At 48.3% G+C, this 26065-nt stretch overlaps 1 protein-coding gene across 1 annotated transcript in view; it reads right to left on the bottom strand.

Moving 5' to 3' along the window:
• Positions 1-9798: 9798 nt before the first annotated feature.
• The window catches only part of TTLL6 (tubulin tyrosine ligase like 6), a 30318-nt gene continuing 14051 nt past the window's right edge, over positions 9799-26065 (bottom strand). Inside the window, exons 8-13 of the mRNA XM_056127618.1 lie at positions 25200-25388; positions 24133-24307; positions 23099-23353; positions 13044-13401; positions 12085-12344; positions 9799-10436 (exon numbers count right to left, since the gene is read on the bottom strand). Of these exons, the coding sequence (XP_055983593.1) occupies positions 12085-12344; positions 13044-13401; positions 23099-23353; positions 24133-24307; positions 25200-25388 (1237 nt within the window). The 3' untranslated portion in view covers positions 9799-10436. The remainder of the gene's footprint in view (positions 10437-12084; positions 12345-13043; positions 13402-23098; positions 23354-24132; positions 24308-25199; positions 25389-26065) is intronic.

Here is a 26065-nt window from a genome sequence, read left to right as displayed (position 1 = left end):
TATTTGTATGTATGTGCATGTGAGTGTGGGTTTACGTGTGTGGCAGGACTGGGAGTGCTGAAGTAAGTACCTGCAGTGAGAATGACCAGCTTTCTAATGGTGTCATCCTCACCCTGACAGAGGGTCTGAGAACCTGAGACCAAGAGTCAATGGGCTTTACCAGGCTCTGTGATACCAGCACAAAGTCTCCCTTATCCCAATGTCTCTGATTTTCATGTAGATACTGCCTCTCAGATGTGCGTTCTCTCTCTCTCTCTCTCTCTCTCTCTCTCTCTCTCTCTCTCTCTCTCTCTCTCCTTTCTATTCAAGGTTGAGAACAGAGGGATTTGAAGCTTCTATTTCTGAAGTCATTTCTCAGAGTCTCAGAGATCCACTCGCCCTTTTTCTCTGGATCTCTGAGTCTGAGGCTACATGACAGGGGAGCTGTGTGGGGTAGGATGGGGTGGGGGTGTTTCTCTGTAAGGCAGCTTGGGCCCAGAAGCTGAGGGTGAGGAGGGTGTATGAGGTCAAAGGATGAATGTGTGTCGTCTGAGCCCAGCCCTGAGGAGGGACCCCCCACCCCCACCCTGGGGTCGGGGAGAGGACAGGCTGAGAAATCTGGAAAGGCAAAGAAGTTAACGATGTTTGGCTGTCTGGGGGCTTATCAGTGGGGCTGGGTCAGGTGAGGGCCAGAGCAGCATACTCAAGCATACACCTCAGACTGGGTCTGCAGAGGAAGGGCTGGCTGGGTGGCAAGTGACCCCCCTCAGTGACCCACCAAGCAGTGACCCCAGCACCCAAAGGTGACCAACTGGTGACTGGGCTCCCAGCAGCCTCTTCGCCAGTTTCTAGGTGGAGGGAAGGGGCAAAGAGTGAAATATTAACCTCTTTCAAGCAGACCCCATGGAGTCCAGTTCTTGGGGGACATGAAGAGAAATGGGGTGCTGCTCTCTTCTTTCGTGCATTTGGGGATTCAGTTCTAAACCCTTTGACTTCCCAAAAGTGCAAATTCTTGGATTTCCTCTGCCTTTGGACTCTTTGTCCTCAAAGTCTCTCTGGTAGGACATGAAAATCTGACAGGGAATTTGGGGTAAGATGGAGCAGGTTATTAAAATCCCCCTCTCTGGGGTCTTGGAGACACTAGGATGGGTGCGAGGAGACCCTCCCATCCCTCCTCCCACCAGACCTTGAAGACCTTGCATGCAGATTTAGCGCCACCTGGCCCTGCAGCCCTGGAAGACCAGGGTGTGGTAGCGAGGCTGGGAAATCTCAAGGTGCAGTGGGCTGTGGACTTCCAAGTCTCCAGCTCCTTCCCACACCTCCCAGGGCTTGGGGCAGTGGGACCCTGCAGAATCAGGCTTCCCACACTGAGCCAGCCCAGCCTCCTGCCTTGGGAAACACCCTTGGTGCTTTGTAAACTGTTGGGGCAGCAAAGTCAGCAAAGAAGAGGCTGGAGGAAGGAAGGAGGAAAGAAAGGAGAGGATGGGGACATTTTGAACCCTCTTCTCCTTTTTCTTCCTCCCCCCCCCCCCCCGCCCAGTCAGAGTTCAGCAGAGACTTTCTAGAGGCAACCCTGCTGCCTAGAGAAATCTAGGCAGAAGCCCTGGGTGCGCACACCCCACACACACCCTCTTTCTCATTTTTTGGGTCACACTCAGTCCTGGGGCTATTTCTAGTCTGTGCTCAGGGAACCATACATGGTGCTGCAGATCAAACAGGTCTCCACAAGGGCCTAAATCCCTAAATTATCTCTCTTCCTCAACTCCTGCCCTGTTGCTCTTCACTTAGAAAAAGAATCCATTCCTTCTGATCTCTGAAAGGAGATTTTGGAAATGGTCGTTGCCTTGGGGCATTGAGGGAGCAGGAAAGAAAGGTTGGGGAGTATTAACTGGCTTCATTTCCATTGTTCAGAAACACCCAAAGACCTAGATCCTCTATAGGGGAACTGGGTGTCAGCACAGCATTAGCAAAATCCTCATGCCTTAGGCACAAACTTGGTGACTGAACTTTAAGATCATGATTACAGGGCAGGGAGACACTACAGCAAATAGGGCACTTGCTTTGCACATGGATGGACTGGAGTAAGCAAAACAACACCTTCCAAAAAACATCATGATTACTGTGTGACTGTTGTTTGTGTGGTGGGGGTGAGGTGGGGTCGTTGGCATTACACCTGGCTCTGTGCTCAGGTGTGACCCCTGATGGTCTCCAGAAACCCTATTCGGTATAGGGGATCTATACAAAGTTGACCACATGCAAACCAACTGTCTGAATCCTGGCTGTCATTTTAATGCTGAAGATGGCATTAAAATTTTAATGTAATGATTTTATGTTAAGATTGTTATGATTTAAATCCAAAGTCATTCTTTGGCCACGGGCTGGGTAGAGAGAAGCCCTGAGATCAAACAACTGCAGCATAGACCAGGATCCCATGTCTCAGCAGGTCTGAGACCAGCAAGTGCCTTATCCCTCCAAACATAGTCCCCCCTCACTCCATAAAAGCGGACAGTATTAATAGCTACAGACCTGATGCTGGAATCAATTCAGGGGTTATACCCAGAACTTAGCAAAAATGACCTAGTAGGGAGGAAAGGAGAAAGACCAGTTCCCTTTCTTCTGGAGTCCAGGTGGTCACTCTCTATAAGAGGAGATTCAATAGCTTTAAGAAGACAAATGCTAACAAATCATAGCCCCGTGGACAGTGACAGCCTGTGTTTCCAATACTCCACTTATTTCAAAGATTAAAAAAATATATATGGGCTGGAGTGATATTACAATGGATAGGGCATTTGCCTTGCATGCACCGTTCTGGGTTCTAGTCCCTGCATCCCACATGGTCTCCCAGAAGTAATCCCTAAACACCACAGGGTGTGGCCCCAAACTAAAAATTGATAATAATTAAGAGTGGCTTGGCTGAGGTGATCTTGGAACCTATGATATTAAGAGCCTCATCTTCTGATTCTCACTGGCCTCGGTTTCTTGTTCTGGAAATCTGGGAAATCGTCATTCCCACTGTTTTGTTGGGGGTATTCCTAGGAGCAGTAGCAGAATAGGGGGAACCACACAGGAATGTGCAACTCTGTCCCCATCAGAACTGGAATTTGGAGGTGCTCAGGTTCTATCCAGGTGGGGAAGGACGGCCTGGAGACCTTCGCCACCGAGTCCTGCCGCACTCCTCTTGCCTCGAGCTCCCTTCGCGTCCTGGGGACCCAGGTTTCTGTTTCGTAACTGGGGGGCGCGGGCCCCCTCCACCGGTGGTTTAAGGAATAAAGCCCGCAAAGTGCCTCGAGGCAAGCCATCGGCGCCAAATAAACGAGAGAGACGCGTTTTCTGAAGGCGGTAACGGAGGAAGCCCTCTCAGACCCCTGGAAGAAGAGACTTGACCTCTTGGGCGCTGGAGGCTGCGAGCGGGCACGGCTGGGAGCGCGGGGAGAAGGGCAGGAGCGCAGCGCTCCGACACCCGTTTCTACGGTGCGCTTGGCCGCAGTGCCTCTAACTTGGGTCCCGCATCCATCCACCAGTCCAGCCTGCTCCTTCTCTGATCCGGTGGGTGTGACGAGTTGTGCCCCGGGGTCCTGCATCTGTGCAGGGACAGTCCTAGCAGGGGATCCAGAGACTATCAGGCTGCTGAGAGCGCAGCTGGGGCCGATCCCGGAGCGCACTCCGCCAGGCGCCAACCTGGAGCAGACAAGTGCGGGATGCCCAGGAGTGCGGGGGTGCAGGGATCTGGTGGAGCAAAGGCGAGGTTTTCCTGTTCGAGGCTCCCAGTCTCCTTCCCTGGTCAAATTCAGGCGGATGCGGATGCGTCTTTTCAGGCTCACACCCTGCCAAGTAGAACCTCCATATAAGGCTCGCCTTGGCCTCAATCCCTCTCTCCAGCCGCGCTGCCTCCAAGTCCTGACTCCGGGGCTGGGGAATAGAGCACAGACGTGCCCACCTTCGCTTTCCTGGCCCTTTCCTCGCGCCAACAGCGTGTCTTCCTGCAGGCGCCCCAAAGAGGAGGAAATCAGAATGTGACAGAAAAGGGAACTGGTAGCTGGGCCCAACCAAGCCCCATGCACGGGTTCTTTTCTGATCATCCCTCTTTACATACACACTGGGGAAAATACTCAGGGGACCCAGAAAGAAGCAGCACTTCAGGCCAACAATATCGACTGCACTTCTGTCCCTAGAAGAGCAGGGCGAATGAGCGAGTGAACGAGAGAGAGAGAGAGAGAGAGAGAGAGAGAGAGAGAGAAAATATACAAATGTCCTAACAAGTCATTGTAACTTTAGGGCTCTGCATTTTCTCTGCATTTTCACAAGTACAGACACCACTAGGAGGCTACATGTCATAGCAGGGCTAATTTAGTTCCAAACACAACCAAATAATAACACAAAAACCAGAGCTCTTGACTCAGAGCTTTCATGCTCAAATAAAGGGACATGGGCCAGGAAGGTGGCTGAAAGGGCTAAGCATAGGCCTTGCCTGATGGATCCCAGGCACCACACAGTTCCCTTAGCACTGCCAGGAATGTCCCCCCATATCCCACACACAGGCACCAAGCTAGGAGTAGCCCCTTAGCACTACTGGATATAGTCCCAAGCCCCAAGAAGTAAATAAACACATTAGAGGGTAGCACTGCTTAAATTCTTAAATGATTAGAAACATTTTGGGGGGAACCAGAGACAGAACAGAGGGTAGAAGGCTTGCCTTGCACAACGTCACTGAGCCTCCTTTTGTGTTGGCAGGTATGGCAGAGAGAACCTGGGACTTCAACTAGCCATTTTCTGATCTTAAAGCAAAAATGCCCTCTGCCCTCCTTTCAGCCTTTGCTCTTCAGCTACTATTGTATGGAAAGAGAAGATCTGAGGGGTCAGAGCAGTAATACAGTGGGTAGGGTACTTGCTTGCATGCAGCTGATCCAGGTTTGATCCACAGCATTCCATATGGTTCCCTGAGTACCCATAGGAGTGATTCCTGAGCACAGTCAGGAGTAAGCCCTGAACACTGCTGCCTGGGTGTGACTCCCCTCCCCCCAAAAGAAAAAGAATATTCAAGTTCTATTTTGGTGTGGTAGCCCCACCTGCCAGATTTGGGTCACACTCAGCAATGCTCAGGGGTTACTCCTAGCTCTGCACTCAGGAATTACTCCTGGCTTTGCTCGAGGAACCATATGGGATGCCAGGGATTGAACCCAGGTTGGCCACTTGCAAGGCAAATGCCCTACCTGCTGTACCATCGCTCCAGCCCCAAGACCATGTCTTTCACTGCCCCTGGCCTCAGTTTTTCTCTGCCAGTTGGAAATAAACTGATCTCACAGGACAGCAGTTGAAGAACAAAGTAACATACATGAAGAAAAAAATATTTTTATCCCCATCAGTCTGTTGCCTGTGCCAAATGGAAAGGGCACCAGGGCAAGGAGAGAAGGAATCCAGATGGGGCCCAAGCCCTTGGATAAGTCAGTCTGAGCCCTGCCATTGGCTGCCTGATGCTTTGACCTGTGAGCTTAGCTGGCTCCCTCACATCTTCGGCCAAGGCCAGATCCAAGGGGGAATGAGAGGGCACTGGAGTTTGCTTTGGCCACACTGTTATGGCCCTGCTGGGTTTGCCAACAGGATTTTGCTGTTTGCTCTCCCACCCTGCACAACTGGTAAGGCAGCTGCTTTCTGCTGACCAACGCTGCTCAGGACAAGGGGACTCTGTCTCAGTGTCACCCCTCCAAATTCCGGCTGCTTCTGCCCCTTTCTCCATTGGCTGGAGTCCCTTTCCATGAGCATCCCTAAGCTCCTAGACTTGGGAAAGCAGGGTGGTGGTGGGTTGGGGGTTACCACAGTCTTGCCCTTTAAAATGTCCAGGGGCTGAAGAGTTAATATAGTGCAGCAGGTAAGGCAATTGTCTTGCTCATGGCTGAGCCCAGTTTAATCCCCACTATGGTCCTATGGTCCCCAGAGTATCTCTAGGGGTGATTCCTGAGAAAAGAGGCAGAAATAAGACCTGAGCTCCACCAGGTGTGACTCCAAAAAAAATGGTTACCCAAGGGGCTGGGGATAGAGCCCAGAGGTTGGGGGCCAACCTTGCATGGGTGATGCTGAGTTGAGTCTCTGACACTGCTAAAATAAAATAGTTCTCCAAGAAGTACCTTCCTAAGAATTAAGAACCATGAAATAAGGTAGCAAAATAATTTTAGCAGAGAGTGTAGAAAATTTAAATTTATTTTTTATACTTTGAGGTAACACTCAGGGGTTTCTTATGACTTTGCACTCAGGAATTAATCCTGGCATTTCTGGAATACCATATAGGATGCTGGGGATTGAACCCAGGTTGGCCACTGGCAAGGCAAACGTCTTACCCACTGTACTATCACTCAAGCTCAGATTTACATCTTTTAATGAATTTTATTTATTAAATAATTTAGATCTCTAAAGAACTTGTTCCATTTCCCCAAATTTCTTTTCTTGTGCTTTCCAGAGATGATAGATGTTTGGGATGTAAAGAGGAAGGCGGAGGGGTGTAATTTGCTCATAATCATCCCAGATCAGTCTCCATGAGCCAGGAGTGGCCTGGCTTGAAGAATGATGAGCAAATACTGGTGGCAAAGACTCGGGCCACACCAGGGCAGTGCCTAAAGCCTTGGTGCCCCTTGGCAGCACACAGTGGACGAGCAGGAGACACACAACACCTCCCGGAACCCTGGTGCCTGCTTGTATTGCAAATCAGGCTGCTCATTAATCACTTCAAGTTGGTGGCTGGAGAATGCAAAATAATTTAAAGGAATGCTTAGTCAATTGCAGTTCTGAGGTCTTCATTGCCTTCCCAACAATTTACAAAACCCATTTTATTGCTTTTTAGATTCCTTGAGTTGAAATACCACTGTGTGCTGTAATTAAGCTAAGTGACACGCCAGCTGTAAAATCAAGGGTTGTGAATGATTATGTTCAGTTCATGTAATCAGCCAGTTTGTGTGGAGAGGAACACTTCGAGCAGCTGCCGGTTGGCCTGACTCTCTCCTTGCCAAGGGTAAGAGGAAAACTAGAATCTGAAATTTTCCTCTCTCAGGCCTCTTGGGGGTAGGTGAAGTGTGGTCCACTGTCCAGTATGGGGCAAGTCAGTTAAGGGACTCCCAAAGGTCACATCACAACTCCCTGAGAGAACCTTCTATTACCTTCCCTACCTCAGAAACAAATTTTGTCCCCAGGAATGGAAATCCTTATCTTTTAATCTGTCCAGATAATCTTGGGGCTAGACATTTAGGACAATATACCCAGTTCGAGATGATTCAAGCCTTTACTGAATATGCCAAGGAACTGCTTAAAAGCAGGGCATAGAAAGATGGTGCTGGGCTGGAGCAATAGCACAGCAGGTAAGGCATTTGCCTTGCACACGGCCGACCCGGATTCGATTCCCAGCATCCCATATGGTTCCCAGAGCACCGCCAGGAGTAATTCCTGAGTGCCAAACCAGAAGTAAGCCCTGTGTATCGCCGAATGTGACCCCCAAGAAAAGCAAAAAAGAGATGCCATTGAGTGGAGATATGTACCCAGACTCACAAGCTGACCCCACTCCCAGGAAACAATAGATAAATAAATTAAGTCTGTCCATTGTCTCAGACTTTATTTCTACCTTTTTGGTTGGGGGCCACACCCAGTGGTGCTCAGATTTTACTCTTATCTCTACGCTCAGGAATCAGGGACTCACTGAGGGCTTGAGGGCTCAGGGACCATATGGAGTGCCTTGAATCAAACCCAGGTAGGTGATATGCAAAGCAAATCCCCTTTCTGCTGTACTATTGCACTCACACCCTATTTTCAGGGGTTTTTGCTTTGTTTGGTTTTTTTTTTTTTGCGTTTGGGTCACTCCCGGCAATGCTCAAGGGTGACTCCTGTCTCTGCACTCAGACTCCTGGTGGTGCTCAGGGGACCATATGGGATGCCAGGTATTGAACCCAGGTTGACCACATGTAAGGCAAACACCCTACACACTGTACTATTGCTCCATCCCCCTCATTTTCACTAAAAAAATCCAAATTTTCCTTTGTTTGCTACATCATCTTATATCTTCTCCTATGAAGTGGACTTGATTGTCCTAGTTGCATGTAAAGGAATTTCCTTCTTATCCACTGACACCTCTCTCCCAGAGAGCTGAACTTAGCCTGGCTAGCTGTGGACCCCTCTCTCCTCACTGCAAAGGGGACAGGGCTGCTGAAAAGCCTTTTTCACTCCCCTACTCCAAGCCTTCTTCAGGAGAAATAGGAATGGGGCAAGGCTAGGAAGCCACCATTTTGCCTTTTCACAGGCTAACCCTGAACTAGTCCCTGGCCCAGTGTAAAGTGAAAATGCAGAGCTCTTGGTTCCACAGTGATTTTGGTTTTCAAGATAGACAACTGTACCTAAAAACTCAGGCCAGTGGCCTTCTAACTATGGGACCCTGTGTGGGACAGATTTTATGCTCATGGAAAGGATACTATCTCTAGGATTCAAGGTAATGCTCCCAAATTGTCCCTTAGAAAGACAAATAACTGGCTTCACTTTATTAAGAAACTTTCATCAGGAATCTTGACCGGCTGGGAGCTGGTGACTAAGGAGAAAAAGGGGAAAGGTATAGGCTTACAGGAGGCCCATTTCAGTTTATATATTGTACAGTTTGTTTTCATTTGTTATTTATATTTTTTCTGTTGTGATGTACTCTGCCCCAGTCGTGCTCAGGGATCAGTCCTGGCAGGCTCTGAGGACCCCGTGCTGTGCCAGGGATTGAAGCAGGGTTGGCTGAATGCAACTCAAGTGCTTACTCTGTCTACTCTCTATTCTTACCTTATTGCCCCAAGAGTCCCGTCTTGTGCTTGTGCCAAACATGTGAAACATAATGGGAAAATTTGCCTTGACCTGGGTCAACTTTAAGTCAATATTTTGGGTGTTGGAGAGGGGAACTGGGCATCAGAGTGGATCCAGGGCCTCGGGTATCAAAGCCTATGCTCGATCATTGGGCTCCATCCCCAGCCCCAATCTTGACCCTTCTGAATGGCATCTAGAAAGGGTTGGGGGTAGGGGAAGGGAAGGTTGAGGTGATGCTTAATCATTTACTACTCTGGACTGTGGTAATAGAGACTCCTTCTCCCAACCAGGTAATTCTTATCTTACTTGTAAAAGATAAACAAAAAAATAAATTAAAAAGCCCTATATCAGATTATCAGACCTTGAAAACCAGGCCTGAGGTGCTGTGTATGTATGATTTACAGCTGGATGAAAATGGCTTGAATCTAACTTTCCTACTGGATAGCTTAGCAAATGAAAGTCTTTTGCCTGATGGGTATTCTAGCTTTCACATATCCTGAAATCCCCTGATACCTTTGAGGCCAGAAATCCATCCCATTGGGGATGTCATATGGCAAAACTGAGTCAACTTTGTGAAGCAGATTGCTTGCTTGTCTTCAGGCCCTACCCTTCTCCCAGCGCCATCTTCTGCTCCCAAAATTCATACCAGGGCTGTTATGAGGGATAAGCAAGGGAAGAAGAAATCTCGGCACTTGTCCTGGAGGGTGGTAAATGAACTGGCAGACCAAGTGAGATGGTAGCCTAAAGTCTAGACAGGCTTGAGACTGCTCCAGGGCTACCTTTGGCCACAGACTAACAGCGAGGAGTTTAATTTGTGAAAAAGAAAAAAAAAAGAATTTGTTTTCAAAGGCAATTGGGACTTTTTCTGGGATCTTTTCAGGAAGGGTGTTTGCTCCCACTTCCCCGCTCTCGTTCTCACATTGGATCTGACTCATCAGCTTTGAACATGGTAATTTATTTCATACTTATTTGTGTACATTTGAAGGTAAGGTGTATTATTTCTTGGGGTTGATTGAAGAATACCCTGCCAGCTGGGTATTCTTACCTCGCCTCTGACTTCACCAGCAAGACAGAGTTAGGATGGTAAGGGAGGTAGCTGAAAATTGTTTGGGCACCGAGGTTGCTGGGATGGGAGGAAGTCTGGTCTCGACCTGTGAGGGGTCAGGTGCCCTGATTTTCTTGCTCAAGTTCAGAGCACTCCACTCTTTTATCTTTGCCACTGGACCCATTGACACAGGCCTGTTGGTGGACGGAAGGCCTTGCAATCCTGGACATTGTGAGTCCATCTCAGAAACATTCTGACCCTCATGTTGCTTACCTGTGGGGAATTCTTTGGATGGTGGTGCCACATGAGAGACCCATAAAAATGCCACTGGTGGGACAGTTGGGTATGTCCCAGGGCAGGGCAGTACTAATATCTCCCAGCAACCTTGGTCCTACAGCGCTGAATGCTAACAGGGAGGGCACAAAAGGCAGGACTGTTGGCCTCGGTGGTGCTAATGGGAGGTAGTTATAAGACCAGTCTAGATGAGAAGACAAAATATTCTGTTGATTCCATGAATACTGTAGACACTGCAGGAAGAGACAATCATTTCCTAGGAAATATGGGATGGAAAGGAAAGGATCGGCAGCAATCCAGTCTGATTCTGGAAAAAAAAGAGAGGGAGACTTTTCCTTAGACTTTTCCTCTGAAGTGACCTCTAGGAGAGTAAAGTCAATGAACCCTTCACCACCATTAACTCATTATCATTATCTAGAGGTCAGGAGGTACTCGGGTCATTAACATCCAGAGTCATCAGAAACTTGATGATGCCATAGTGCAACTTCCTGCCTCATTTGCAGCCTAAGCAATTGTTATGGGTGTTGTATGAGCAATAAGCTCAGAGATGAAATGTGGTAGGGGACACATGTTTAGGAGGCCCTCACTCTCTGCTCTTGGGCAAGACTCATCCTCTCTAAACCTTGGTTAAAGGGAGAAACACAGGCTATTTGTCCCCAAGTCCATCACTTGTTTGAGGTTGGACAAGCCGTTGAATGTCCTCAGACCTTTTTGTGCAGACTGGGGATAAAGAATGTCTATCTTGCCAACCTCCAGCATCAAGCTGGGGAGTCTGTGGGCTGTGGGGTGGAAACTTGATATGTGATGGTGCTATTAGCATTCTCAGTAAGAAAGTCACTCACTAGTATATGACTCAAACCTCTGCTCCTTCCTTCCTTCCTTATTTCTTATACAGGTGCTGAGGATTGAATCCAGGTATGCCATTTGTAAGGCAAGTACCCTACCTGCTGTACTATTGCGCTGGCTCCTTTTTCATTTTAAAGAGTATGAACATAAATAGCAATTAATAAGTAGCTATACGCTTACTTAAAATTTCAGTGTTGGGTGGGCTAGGGAGATAGGAAGCCCTGAGCACAGAGTCGGGAGTAAGCCCTGAACACTGTGGGGTGCGGACTCAAAATCAAAATAAAGAATGGAATGAAATGAGATGGAATGGATGACCTTCTTCCAAAGTCATCCAGGCAATCCCAACCCTCTGTGACCCCAAGGCATTTTGGTGTGTGTGTGGATGGAGTCTTGCGGGGGCGGGGGGGGGGGGTCCACTCACACTCCTTCTCAAGCATTGTGGCTTCTAGCCTTGACCTGTGCATTCCACACAGTGGATCAAAGCCACTCAGAAGTCTTTGCTTCCACTTGGCCCAGGTCCCACCACTCTGTTCCCACCACATTCCACCTCCTCACTGCACTGCTTGGGCGGCAAGTGACCAGGACTTAGTTAGGCCAGTACAGCTGAAAAGAGAGGCTGTTGGCCCTGAGTTGTGCACTGCTCCCACTTTTTTTTTTTTTGCTTTTTGGGTCACACCTGGCGATGCACAGGGGTTACTCCTGGCTCATGCACTCAAGAATTACTCCTGGCGGTGCTCAGGGGACCATATGGGATGCTGGGAATCGAACCCAGGTCAGCCGCATGCAAGGCAAATGCCCTCCCTGCCGTACTATCACTCCAGCCCCTGGGAGGGGCATTTCTGAGTGTCTCCAGTCTGACATTCAGTGGTAACCCAGGCCAACAGCCAAGATGGGCATCAGAGCAGAAATGGAAATGGAAGAAAGCTGCACCACGTCCCAAGGTCCTCTCTCTTGTTTACTTACCTGTGCGCCCATGTCGATTCCTCCATCCACCTCCCAACCCCGGATGCCAACGACTTAGACACACGCATGTGTCATGCTGCGTGTGTGAAACTGGGGACTGCCTCCATGCTGGGCGCATCTGGGGAACAGAGGGTCACCATGCCTACCTAGTTCCTCTTGTGTCCTTTCTGGCTGGAGACCAGGCAATGGCCACATGTCTTCTGGCCATCCAGGTACAGGGTCCTCAGGGTGCCCACGGAGTTCTTGCTCGGCCTCGGGGCCAGGCGGGCTTGCCTGGCCACCACCAGCAGTTCCTTCATGGACACCTCGGGGCTGGGAGAGTCTTGCAAGGGGTACGTGAGCCCCTGTCTCTTCTCGCCAGAGCTTCTGCTGCAGGGGTGGTGCTCGTGGGGCATGAGGGGCATTTCTGGAAAGGCAGAAGGGGCAGTGTGAGTATGCGCAGTTGCCCTGGGCACAAATCTCAGGGGAAGGCCACCTCCCCCCAACCAGCGGAAGCTGCAAGTCAGTATCTGCTCTTGTGCCCCTCCACTTCCCTGCCCTGCTTTCCCACCTGGTTTGGACTGATGGGTGGGTGGGGCTCATCTGAAGGAGAGCTGGGGAAATGGGGGCAACAGTACACTTAGGCCAGGCTTCTGTTTCTTGAGGGGTTGGGATGGCTTCCAAGGGGGCCTTTGGGGCCACTCCCAGGAATACTTGGCCAGCTGGGCCAGACAGTTCAATGTTCGGGCCAGTTCTGTAGAGCTGCTCAGGCCCTCGGGTGCCACGGAACCACCAGGGCCAACCTGTCAATTTTTGGGCTCCCCCCTCCAGGGCAACACCTAACCATGCAGGGTGGGGGAGTGTGGTGTTCGTTGGGGCTTTGAGAAGGCATGTCCCCATGCTTCCACCCAGGCATATGCCTCTGCTACTGCCAGGCCTCAATGCCCTATTTTTTCACTTTTTTGTCCTCCTAGTGAGACCAGAGATTTGCTAAGGAGATGGACTATGTCTCCAACCATCAGACAGGGGTTTCTGGAGTCCCTCTCCCCTGTGGCTGGGGTGGGTCTTGCCAGTCCCTCCATCCCTGAAGTCCTGGGTACTCATCCCCTTCCACACTGGCACTCACGTGACTGGTTGCCCAGCACTGGATTTGGGTTGTGAGCTGGGATCCCAGAGAACCAATTCTCCCTCACTGGAATCTTGGGGGACAGACTGGATGTCAGACATTGCGGCTGCTTGTCCTTCGACACAGAGATCCAGCCCTGCTTCCAACAACCCAAGCGGCTCCGGGGTTGGAAACGTGGAGCAACGGGAAGTATTTTCGGCTGGCTGAGGTGCTGCCCCTTGCATTTGAAGGAGGCAGATCTGCATGTCTCCGGGCTGCTGCATTCAGAGCTGCTGGTGATGGTCAGACTCCTCAGAGAGTCAGAGGAGCCCGAGCCCTGCCTGGCAAGTTCTGGGAAAGCTTCTACTGAAGTTAAGGACTGGAAGAGAAAATTGTCCAAATGAGTGTGGAAAACAAAGCTCTGCTTCCTATGCCTTTAAAAAAATTAGGGCCATGGCTGCCTGTGTTCAGGGCTTACTCCTGGCTCTGCACTCAGGCATCCTTCCTGATGGGGCTCAGGAGACCAGATGGGGTGTCGGGGATCTAACCCACATTGACCACATGCAAGGCAAGTGCCCTACCCACTATACCATCTCTCTGCATGCCCCTCTCTCCCACGCCATTCTTGATGAAAACAGATTAATGGGATGGGAGCAGAGTCCAAGCTGTACGTGTGCAAGGCCCTGAATTTCTTTTCTCTATTTTTGGAATATTTGCAACACACCCAGAAGTGCTCAGGGTCTACTCCTGGCTCTGTGTTCATGAGTGATCATTAGCAGTGCTCAGGGGATGATATATGGTGTGGGAGACTCAAACTGGAGTTCAGGAGACTCCAGGTGATGCAAAGTTAAGCACCTTAACCTCTCTGTACTACTTCTTTGGCTCCAAGGCTCTGAATTTCAATCTCTGGCACTGCACATTTTCTCCCCGCCCCCTCCCCGCCTCCAGCACTTCCAGGTGTGGCCCTAGTAGCTCCCTGCACCATAACTGATTGAGCACCACCTGCTCTGGTCCCCACAACCTAAGAAAACAAACCAAAATCTGAGTTTGGGGAAGCCAGGGATAGCGCTCTGTGGAAGACCAGCTGGCTTACAGGGATGAAGTTTTGAGTATGATCCCCAGCACCACCCCACATGCCAAATGTGATCCCAGGAACCCTGTCATCAAAACTCCCTGATCCACAACCAAGGATGTGACGACCCCTGAGACACTGCCACCATGTGTCAGGGATCCCTATTCCCTACCAGCGTAGTTTCCTACCTAACCAAAAGCTGGTTCAATTCTAAGGCAGGAGGAGGTCATGGTCCATTGAACATCCTCTAATACACAAGTTATTTGTTGACTTGTTTATTTTTAGTTGTCCATGAGGATGGCTTTATTTATTTATTATTTATTGAATCACCTTGAATTACAAAGCCACAAAGTTATTCAATGATAGTTTCAGGCGTATAACGTTCAAGCACCAGTTCCTCCACCAGTGTCCCTAGTTTCCCTCTCGCCCCTCAGCTTGCCTCTATGACAGGCACTTTTTCCTTTTTCTTCTTTCCCTTATAGGCACTGTGGTTTGCAGTACTGCTAAAGAAAGGTTATCTCTGGAGGTTTTTAAACGTGAGATTTTGATGGGGCCAGAGCAGTGGTACAGCAGGAAGTGTGCTTACCTTGCACATAGTCAACCAATGGGTTTAATCCCTCGCACCTGTTATGTCCCCAAAGCCCTCCAGGAGTTATCTCTAAATTAAGAGCCAGGGGTAAGTCCTGAGCACTGTCAGGTTTGGTCCCAAAACAGACCAAAAATTGAGGTTTGGGGATTTGGTTTTGGTTTGGTTTGGGGGCCACATCTGGCAGTCCTCTGGGCTTACTCCCACCTCTGCACCCAGGGACCATTCTTGGCAGGGCATGGAGGTGGGGACTATCTGTGGTGCCAGGGATTGAACCAGGGTTGGCTGCATACAAAGTTAGCATTCTACCCATTGTACTATCTCTCTGGCTCCAAACCTGAGGTTTGAGACACCAGAGATAGGTCATCAGAGAAACAGGTATTATTTCACAGTGACTAGACTAGCAAAATGAAAGAGCTGGATTCAGTATTGGTACAGGGATTCTCGTGCATCGCTGATGCGAATGAAGACTGGAAGAGTCATTCTGGTCTAGAAATGATGCTGGGAAAATAATATTGCAAATGCCCTATGACCCAGCAATTTTTGTTTTTGGTTTGCTTTTTGGCTTCTGGGTCACACTGGCAATGCTCAGGGGTAAATCCTGAGCACTGTCAGGTGTGGTCCCAAAGTCAGGGGTTTCTCCTGACTTTGAACTCGGGAATCACTCCTGGTGGTGCTTGGGGGACCATATTGGATGCTGGGGGTTGAACCCAGGTTGGCCTGAGCAAGGCAAGTGCCTTACCTGCTGTATTATCTCACCTGCCCCGCAATTTTATTCTTAGGTATATGTACTAAATAAGTTATTAGGGAGGTCCTTAAACTTTATGTACACCAATGTTCTCAGTAGGCAAAAGGTGGACACAACCCAGATGTCCACAATAGAACAATTACACAAAATGTGGCAGATACATACAATGCAATATTATCCAGACTTAAAAAGGAAGGAAAATATAATAGTGCTACAACATAAATGAACTTTAAAAACATCATACTAAGTAAAATATGTCAGACACAAAGGACAAATATGGTATGAGTCTACCTATAGGAGGTACCTAGAATAGCCATAGAGATCTAATGGGAAATAGAAAGGAGAAAAATAAGGCAGGAAAAATATTTTGGAGGAGAATTTGGACCACACCCGGCACTGTGTTCAAGAGTGAGTCTGCAGAAATTTCGATGGATACACCAGAGAAAAGTGAAACCTGACAGACAGAGGGAGATATAATTAATGTGACTGATTATTCACTCAAAAAGAAGACAATAGAAGAACATTTTTTAGATTCTAAGTCCAATAAAAATACCTTTCAAAATCAAGGCCAAAGACATTTTCAGAAAATGAAAACAGAAAATTCATTATCAGAAGATATATGTACGCTATAATAAATACCAAGGGTTGTTTTTCAGGCTTAAGAGAAATAACATTAGAAGATAATTATTTATGTGCGTGTATTATCATAAATTAACATAAAAATTTGATATATTCTATACAAACTATGACTATTTAAAACAAAATTTATAACATTATATATGTTAGTTCAGAAGAGGGAATATATTTTCCATATTTAAAATTGAGTACAATGGGCCAGTGGTAGAGCACATACTTCACACATATGAGGCTTTGCGTTCAATCATACATACACACATATTATATACAGTAATACATTATCTCTAAGTAGATTCTGACATACTAAAGCCATATACTGCAATCCCTAGAACAGTCACTAAAAAAAATTTCAAAAGGTTAGAACTGAAAAATTAGAGAGGGAGGAAATCAGTTCCAATTTTCAATTAACCCAAGAGAAGGTAGAGAAGAACAAAGAAAAAAAAGAAAAAAAATGAAAACAACAAAATTCTAATCCTACATTCACTTACATTAATATTTCAATGAAAGCAGAATCAACACTTCAATTAAAAGGCAGAGGTTGGGGCTGGGAGATGACTGGGAGCTGGAGCACTGGCCGCTGAGCAGAGGTCTCAAGCTTGATCCCTAGTACCACATGGCCCCCACCCAGCACTATGCTAGAAGTGCCCCAAGAAGCTTTTAATTATTGCTAGAGTGTTCCTGAGTCCCCTGCACATTGTTTGGAAGAGAAGAAAGAAAGCAGAGAGTATCACAGCAGTTATAATACAGTGTATAGGGTGTTTGCCTTGCATGCGGCTGGCCGGGGTTGATCCCCAGCATCCCATATGGTCCCCCGAGCACCTCCAGGAGTAATTCCTTAGTGCAGAGTCTAAGTAATGACCCCTGAGCATTGATGGGTGTGACTCAAAAGGCCTCCCCCTTCCCCACCAAAAAATTGATTGCCTTATTGATGATGGCCTTTAAAATATGTCCTTGAGTACCTGAGAGAAATCATAAGGTAATATGGTTGCATGCAGCCATTAGACTCTCCACATAGCATATGGTCCCTTGAGCACCACCAGGAGTCAGTCCTGAGGACAGAGCCAGGAATAGCCCTTTAGCACCTCAGGGTGTGGCCCCAAAAGAAGTATTCTTGATATATAATGGGGAAAATTAATTGAATGTAAATTTCTTTCTTTCTATTTATTTTGTGAAGCAAAATGTTTCTATTGAATGAAATTTACCTGAAAGGACATGAGGCGGAGAGAGAGGGAGTGTTCAAGAGAGAATGTGGGTTTCTGCAGAGTGGAAAGAACCAGCAAAGACAGTGTTCAAGGAAGAACATGGGCTTCAGAGAGCAAGCCTGTAAGTTTCTTTTAAAGATATACTTTGCCAATGCTTAACCTGCCCAGAAGAATGGCTATATTAACATCAAACAAAACAGAATCTAAGCCTGGAATTAGCTCTAAGCATCACAGATGTGACCCAAAAACAAAAACCAAACAAATAAAAAGACTTAAACACTTTTAGATAACCCATGGATAAAAAAAATAGCAAGGAAAATCATAAAATGTATCAAAATCAAAGGGATAATAAAAATGCAACATAGCGATAGCACAGCAGTAGGGCGTTCGCCTTACAAGCGGCCAACATGACCGACCCGAGTTCGATTCCTCCGCCCCTCTCAGAGAGCCCGGCAAGCTACTGAGAGTATTCGGTATGCCAAACACAGTAACAACAAAGTCTCCAATGGAGACGTTACTGGGCCTGCTCGAGCAAATCAAGTTTTATGACATTCAAATAAAATAGTATTTGCAGGGAAATTTATAGCACTTAACGCTTAGAAAGAAAGTCTTAGGAGGCTGAAGCCATCATACAGAGTGTAGGGTGATTGCCTTGCACATGACCAACCCAGGTTGATCCCCAGCATCCCATACAGTCCTCTGAGTACTGACAGGTGTGAGCCCCCACCCAAAAAAAAGTCAAAAAGGAAGTCTTAATAGTTCTACTCTAAGAAACTAGGTAAAGGTGATGTAACTCAACTTAAAACTAGAAGAAAGGGGGCTGGAGTGCTTGTACAGCAGGTAGGGTGCTTGCCTTGCATGTCCCTGACCCCAGTTCTATCTCCAACCTCCCATATGGTTCCCTGAGCACCATGAGGAGTAATACCTGAGTGCAGAGTCAAGAATAACCCCTGAACATTGCTGGGTGTAACGGGGGGTAAAAAGCTAGGAGAAAGGAAAGAAGTAATGATTTTTTTTTAAAAAGTGGGAATCAATGACATTTAAAATAAATCATGGAAAAAAATAACAAAATCTTAAGCTGCCCCTCTCTTTTTCACACCCAGAAGTGCTCAAGGAACATTCCTGTCTCTGTGTTCAGGACCAACCCCTGGGAGTGCTCAGGGGATCAAATGTGGTACAAGGGATTTTAACCAGGGTTAGCTGCATACGAGTCAGGGGCCTTACCTCCTGTACTCTCAAGCTGACTTTTTAATAAAATGCATATACCCACAATGAGATATCAAGATAAAAAATAAACCAAATAAGCATTTTTGTGTGTATTATTGGGCCACACCTGGTGGTGTTCAGGATTTACTTCTGACTCTGTCCTCAGGGATCACTCCAGTGGGTCCCAGTATTCTGGGGTCCTGTAGATCAAATTGGGGTTGGCCATGGGCAAGACAAGTGCTATAACCCCTGTAACATTTCTCTGACCCAGAAAACAAATTATTTTATCAGCCAGTAAAGGAAGGGTATTATTTAGCTACAGGGGACATCAGAAGAATGATTTTTAAAATGTAAATGATGAGGAAGGATAGTAGTTTTGTTCTGATTCTTGGTGAGATCAAGAAAGTATTATTCATCCAGGCCAGGGAAAAAGCCCAAAAGGGGCCCAGGGCTTGATTCCTAGATACCACATGCTTCCCTGAGCACCACTGGGAGCAATTCCCAAGCTCAGAGCAGGGAGAAGCCCTTGAGTACCACCAGGTGTGACTAAAACACAAAAACATAATCCATCCCACCATTTCCCAGCCTGCCTACCTCCATACTTTATAAGCCTGTACCATATTAAGTACTGAATGCATGCATGAAATAACTGCTTGAGAACTCTCCAAGTTCAACAATAACAGGTCGTTTTAGGAAGAAGATGAGAAATCAAAGTACTAGCACATCAGCAGTGAGCTGATAATTTTTTTTCTTCTGATATTCCATCCCCTGAATTTAGGCAACCTCAATCACTCAAGTGAGATCTGGGGAGCAGACAGAGCTCCAGGGAGAAATCCTGTAGTTTAGGTTCATTTGATCTGTTTGTTTAGGGACCACATCCGGCCGTGCTCAGGGCTTACTCCTGGCTCTGCACTCAGGAGTCACTCCTGGCAGGCTCTGGGGACCATATGGGGTACCACATGCAAGGAAAGTGCCCTACCCCATGTACTATCACTCTGGTCCCTCAAATATAATTTTTATAACAATTTTCACTTTGGGAGTGAGATTTGGGTCACACCCTGTTGTGCTCAGGGATTACTCCCAGCATTGTGTTCAGGGATTAGTTCTGGTGGTCTCAAGGAACCATATGGGGTGCTGGGAATCAAACCTGTATCAGCCGCATGCAAGGCAAGTACCCCGCCCTCTTTACTATCTCTCTCCAGCACTCTGTAATGATGGTTTTCATTATAATTAAAGCTGTACATTATTAACTTGAAGTAGGGATAATTATTATATTAACAATAGAAGTATTTTATTTCAATAATTTTATTTCAACAACATAATCATTGACACAAGTATGCTTCCTTCTTCTCCTCCTCCTCTTTTTTTCCCAGTTTCTCAGGGCCACATCTCCATGAACTCCTAGCTGGTAACAGAACCAGCATCAGGGCCCGAAAGCAGCTAAAGGTCAGAGGAAGGAGTCATCCTTCCCAGGGAAAGCTGGGCTGATGCATGCGCTGTTATTAATGACTCTAGTTCTCCTTAAAGTTTGTTGCAATTTACCCCAGTTCCAATTATCATCCCAGTCCACTTTCTTTTTCAAATCTAAATTAACAAATTAATTCATTTGGGGGGAGAAGAGGTTGGGCCACACCTTGTTAGATATAATAAAAGGAAAATCCAGGGCCCAAACAAAGGCAGTCAGACTCCCAAAGCAGTCTCTGTCGCACAGATAAAGTTTTTATTTGCTAGTTTTTAAAGAAAAGCACTACATGGAGCCAGAGTACAGTGGGTAAGGGCTTGCCTTGCACATGACCAACCCAGGTTCGATTCCCCAGCACCCCAAGCCCACTTTGAGTGCAGACCCAGGGGTAAGGTCTGAGCGCCGCCAGGTATGCCCCACCACACACACACACACACACACACACACACACACACACACAAAATAAAAGGAAATCAACGAAAGATAATGATAAAGCTTACCATCTATACCAAATTTTTTTGAAGGGGGCACACCCAGCAGTGCTCAGGGCTCACTCCTGACTCTGTGTGCAGGGATCACTCCTTGTGGCACCGTACGCATATGGCACCATATTCAGGGATCCCATGCAGTACCGGATCCAACTGGGGTTGGCCTTGTGCAAGGCAAACGCATTACTTCTGGTACTAACCCTGGCCCCGGCTATTTCCAAGCTGGCAGTGCAGAAGTGGTAATCATACACACATTGTTGTACAGCCTATCTCTAAAAGTTTTTCATCTTGCAAAACTGAAACGTTAAGCCCATCAAAATACTCTTGTGTTCACACACACACACACACACACATACACACACACCCGTGCAGTTTGGCAATCACCATTTCAATCTCTTCCCTTAAGAGTATAGTCACTCTCCATATTTCCCATATTTCGTATAAATGGAGTCATGCGGTATTGGGCTTTTAGTGATGGGATTATTTTATTTGGGAGAAATATGTATTCAAATCCTTTGTACATTTTGTAATTGGGCTGTCTTTTTGTGGTTGAAGTGTAAGAATGTTTAATATCTTCTTGACATTAACTCCTTATCCGCTCTCTGGTTTGTAAACACTTCTTCTCCCACAGGTAGTGTAAATCTGATGTGGTACCAAGTGTTTGCATTTGCTTTTGGTGTGGTGGGAAAAATCTCTGCCAAATCCAAGGTCAAGAAGCTCTCAAGGACAATATCTTCAACATGTACAGCAAAACCCTTGTTATAAGCCCGTTAGTAGATCAGAAAATTATTATTTTTTAAATCTTTAAAGAAAATTAGTTTTAGTGGGTTGTAACTGGTATTTTTAAAAGAATAGAAGAGAGTAATACAAAATAGAAATATTCAATGAGTCACTGTATGTGGTATAGCTAACATTGTTTCAGAAACCTTTTTTTCCCTGGGGTGTGTGGAATATAGTGGGCTGGGAAATAAAATGGATTTTCTTGCTGTGGAGTGTGGTTAAAAACTGGAGAAGCATTGCATTTCTCAATATTGCACTCAGGCCACGATGCTGAATGTTTCAGTAGTTATGGTAGAATCATCACACAGACCCAGAGATGCAAACTACACACCTGGGTTGTACCTGTCAGAACCATATGCACGGGGCACCTCAGGTCTTGCAGGACAGAAATTCACTGTCCACTAAATCAATATTATTCACGGGAATTTTATGGGCACTGTTTTGGTTTGGTCTTGTAGTTGCATCAGGACTGTAAGGACAAAGATTTTTATCTCCGGTCTTATGTTTGCATAAATTTATAAAAATAAATAAGTCTACAAGAAGGATATAAAAGGGTTTTACTTTTTTTTCTTTACAAAGAAACACTGTTTAGATGACGTGCTGGATTCAAAGTGGTCGTCCTCAAATTCATGTATACCCACAAACTCAGAATGCGACTTTAGGTGCTGGAGAGATAGTATCACGGGTAAGGAGGTTGCCATGCATATGGCTGACCTGGGTTTGATTCCCAGCATCCATATGGTCCCTTGAACTGCCAGGAATGATCCCTGAGCACAGAGTCAGGAATAAGCCCTAAGCACTGCTGGGTGTGTCCCCCCCCCCAAATAAAATAAAGGGTCATGTGACCATGTGTGAACTATAAATAGCTCAATCAAATAAGCTGTCAAAAAACTGCAAACTCAGGCCAGAGCAATAGTGTAGCATGTAGGGCATTTGCCTTGTATGTGGCCAACCCAGTTATTGATTCCTGGCATCCCATATGGTCCCCTAAGCACAGTCAAGAGTAATTCCTGTGGACAGAACCAGGAGTAATCCCTGAGCACCACTGGGTGTGACCCAAAAAAAGCAAAAAAAAAAAAAAGTCATAAAACCTACAAAAACCAAAAAACCTACAAACTCAGGCCGATGCAGTAGTACAGTGAGGAGGGAGTTTGCCTTGCATCCTGCCAACCTGGGTTCAATCCTCAGCATCCCATATGGTCCCCCAAGCACCACCAGGAGTTATTTCTGAGTACAGAGACAGGAGAAATCCCTGAGCACTGCCGGGTATGACCCAAAAAGGCAAAACCACAAACAAAAACTATCAACTCTCTCTGAGACTCAGGGGATGCCAAGGTGGTTACTGTGGGTGGATGGGTGGGTGGGAGGAATGGCCAGAGGGTATTTCAGGTGGCGTTGGAGCACTGGTGGGCACACTCCAGCCCCCTCCTAAACCTTTTGGCCTTTCTTCTCTCTCTTTCTCTGAAGAATGCCATATTATCCTTAGAATTAGTATCCTCCCCTCAATAGAACTACATAACTTCACTTTCAACATTTTAAAAAAAGGGCTGGGGAGATAGTGCAGTGGGTAGGGCACTTGCCTTGCATGTGGCTGACTGAGTTCGATTCCCAGCATCCCTTAAGGTGCTCCGAGCACTGCTAGGAGTGATTCGTGAATGCAGAGCCCGGAGTAACCACTGAGCATTGCTGGGTTGTGGTCCCCCACCAAAAAAAAAAAATTAAGAAAAATTTTAAAAAGAAGATAAAGAAAGAAAAGAAGTTTATGTAAAGCCTAAGGGACCTATCCAAAGGGCCAAGGAGCAATCTGGGTTAAGCAGGGATCACATGGCTTCCCATCCATGCCCACTGAGCTTGGTGCTCCAGGCCCCAGACCACACTGGGGACCTCTTCACTTACCGACGCGCTGGTGAGGGTGGTCCCCACTGAGGCTGGGCTGGAGCCCACGCTGAGAAGGCTTGAATTCGTCTGGCTGGGAATATAGCTGCAAGGCCTCAAAGATGGGGGTGTATGGGGAGCAGGACCAGCCTGCCCTGCGGGGGCCTCCGGGCTGAGACTGCCAGTGGTGTCACTTCTGTCTTTGTCTTTGACACCCGAGGCCATATCGGGTGTGCAGGGCATGAGCGTCAGCGGCTGGAGAGAACCAAACACAGTCTGTGGGCAGCCAACCTGGGGCCACACCCAGAGTCGGCACACCCAAAGGTGGGCGCAAAGGAGAGGAGGAGAGAAAGACAAATGACAGCGAGCAAAGCCCCTCTAATCAGGGGCTGTGAGCCCAGGATCCCAGGATCCCCTACAAGGCTCGTGGATGGTCTCAGGGGGGTCTATGAGCACCTAGAAACGCAGCTGGAGAACTTGTCTGTGGCTGTGCTTTATCAGGTTCTGAGACAGACTATGGTCTAACCATGTAAGAATCTAAGCCTGGCCCTTCGGAAGGTCTGTTTTCGAGGCAAAGGAGAGGAACGTAGTCAACCAGATTGCTCCAGAGTGAGGAGAGAGAGGTAGGCAGAGGAGGAGGCACCCAAAGACTGAGATCCAGAACAGCCGCCCTGGAGCAGAGCGGTCCGGAAGGAAGAAGCCAGCCCCGTACAGTGTTAGAGGATCCTGCTTCCTCCGAGGCTCCTCTCTCAGTGGTGCCCGTGGCCTGCTGGGGGGCCATGAGAGCACAGGTGGAAGCCCACTTCTCAGAGTGGGGGTGTGGGAGGGCCCCGCCTCCCGGCTGCTTCCACTCTGGATGAAGGCGACCAGGACAGACCCGAGAGCAGTCCCTCTGCCTGGACGGAGGGACCCGCCCGTGGGCCTACCCGGCAAGCAGCCCAGCTCCTTCAGTGGGTCTGGGCTCTGAGCAGGGGTCTCCTCGGCACCCCCCCACGGAGGGGCCCCAGTCGGGGAAGGGTGCCGGGCGGGCGGGCTCCCCTCCCGTCTCCGTTTACTTGTTTGGAAGCACCCGAGATGGTCTTGTATTTCTGCTGCGGTTTGCGCCGCCAGCTCCCGGAGCTCTTGCCTCGCACCTGCTCGCCTGCAGATTCACCCTGGGCCTCCACCTTCTTCTCTTTCCTCCGGAACGACTGCTTCTGCTGTTTGAGCTTCAGCTCCTGGATCAGTTGCCTGGTGGGGAGGAACAGGGCACGATGGGGGAGGTTAGAGGCAACTGTGCATGCCAGCCGGCTGAGCCTGGGCGAAGCAAGGGTCAGGAGAGAGAGAGAGAGAGAGAGAGAGAGAGAGAGAGAGAGAGAGAGAGAGAGAGAGAGAGGACAGCGACAAGGGCCACACAGTGGACCCGGATTTGATCCCTGCCATCCCATCTCTGCCATCCCGGTCCCCGGAGAAATGCCAGGTGTGACCCCTGAGTGCAGAACCAGGAGTCAGCCCTGAACACTGCTGGAGTCTCCTCTTTGCAAACAAGACTCTCCAAAGAGGCAGAGGGCACCTTAGTCCACACAGGATTCAAAGCCATGGGGCAGGAGGCAGAGGACACCATTTCTTTAAACCTCACCGTTCCCAGTTGGGGACCAGCATGCCAAGAAGATGCTGCACAGGAAGGTGATCCCCTCCACTTCCCTCCTCTCCCTCTTCCAAGTGGGCAGGTACAAGGCAGAGGGTGTGTGTGGGCAGAGGACGGCATTGGGGGAGGGGGGGTCAGGTTCGATGGCTTCCCACACCAGGCCTTTCTGGCTGGCAAGTCAGTGGCAACAGAAGAGTCATCCAGAGGCTGGGACCTGGGCCCTGCCGAGCACGCCGTGCATGCTTCTTCTTCTCTCACCCACGACTTCACCCCTGCATGAATCTGGGAGGTGGCTCTGAGAGGGGTTGGGGTGGGGGTCTGTCTTGAGCTAAGTTTCTAAAAGCAGTCACACATTCCCTACCAGAGAATCAGACTGTTTCTGGATCTGGTGAGACCAAAGCCCAGGTCCCCACGCAGAGTGTGTCTGCTCTAACCCGTCCCCCACAACCCCAGTCCATCTCAGCCCCTCACCCCTCACCCCTGGAATCTTCCTACCGGGCGTACAGCTCCCGAGCCCTGGAAGCAATCGTGTTCTGGAAGAGGGAGTTATTGTCCTGGAAAAAGTTCTTGTAGTTTTCCGAATTCTGGCCGGGGTAGATGAGGCGGAAGCCGCCACAGTGCTCCCTCTCGTACTTCTCCGTCTTCTCGAGCTGCACAGCCTGGAAACTCTTCACTTCCTCCATCCTGCCGGGAAGAGAGCCGGGAAGGGCCATTGGGTTTTCTTGGGAGGGACAGGGCCAGGCCGGATGGCATTTGGGGCTACCGGAGGGCCCTGTCCTCAGCAGGAGTCTCTCAGTATGGGATAAATCAGTGTTTCTCAACCCTTACTACCACTGTGGCCCTTTCCTGGGCCCCCTGCCCTAGTGGTTGGCACCTGGTTTTGTTCTGTAGATTCCCCATTTATAAGATATTCACTAATGGCCTCCCTGGAATATCCTGGGGGGCTTCCAAGGGAAACACAAGGCCCCCAGTTGAGAAATGTTGGGCCAAACGAACATGGCAGCTTCCTGACAGCCCTCTTGGGCCAGTTCATAAGGTCCTGAGTGTGTGTGTGTGTGTGTGTGTGTGTGTGTGTGTGTGTGTGTGTGTGATGAATGTCTCTGAAGGCTCCCCGAGTCCTCAAGTAAAATCCATTCTCTGCGGGGAGACCAGCCCCCATTTAAGCTTCTCTGGAGAACAGAGCTTGGATTTGGTTAACTGGGGGTGGGGGTTGGGGAGGTCTCGGGTGACCTGTGGAGAGGTTCTGAGGTGTAATGACGTCATTCTTCCTCACAGCCCCCCAGGGAGGTGGAAGTCAAGGAAGGAGGCATAGAAAGCCCTCTTATGGGGCAGGGAAGTCCAGCGGGAGGGCACCAAGGCCA

Source organism: Sorex fumeus, unplaced genomic scaffold, assembly GCF_029834395.1.
Source record: "Sorex fumeus unplaced genomic scaffold, SorFum_2.1 ptg000063l, whole genome shotgun sequence".
In the NCBI taxonomy this organism is placed as follows: domain Eukaryota; kingdom Metazoa; phylum Chordata; class Mammalia; order Eulipotyphla; family Soricidae; genus Sorex; species Sorex fumeus.
This window is presented reverse-complemented; position numbering and strand designations above follow the sequence as displayed.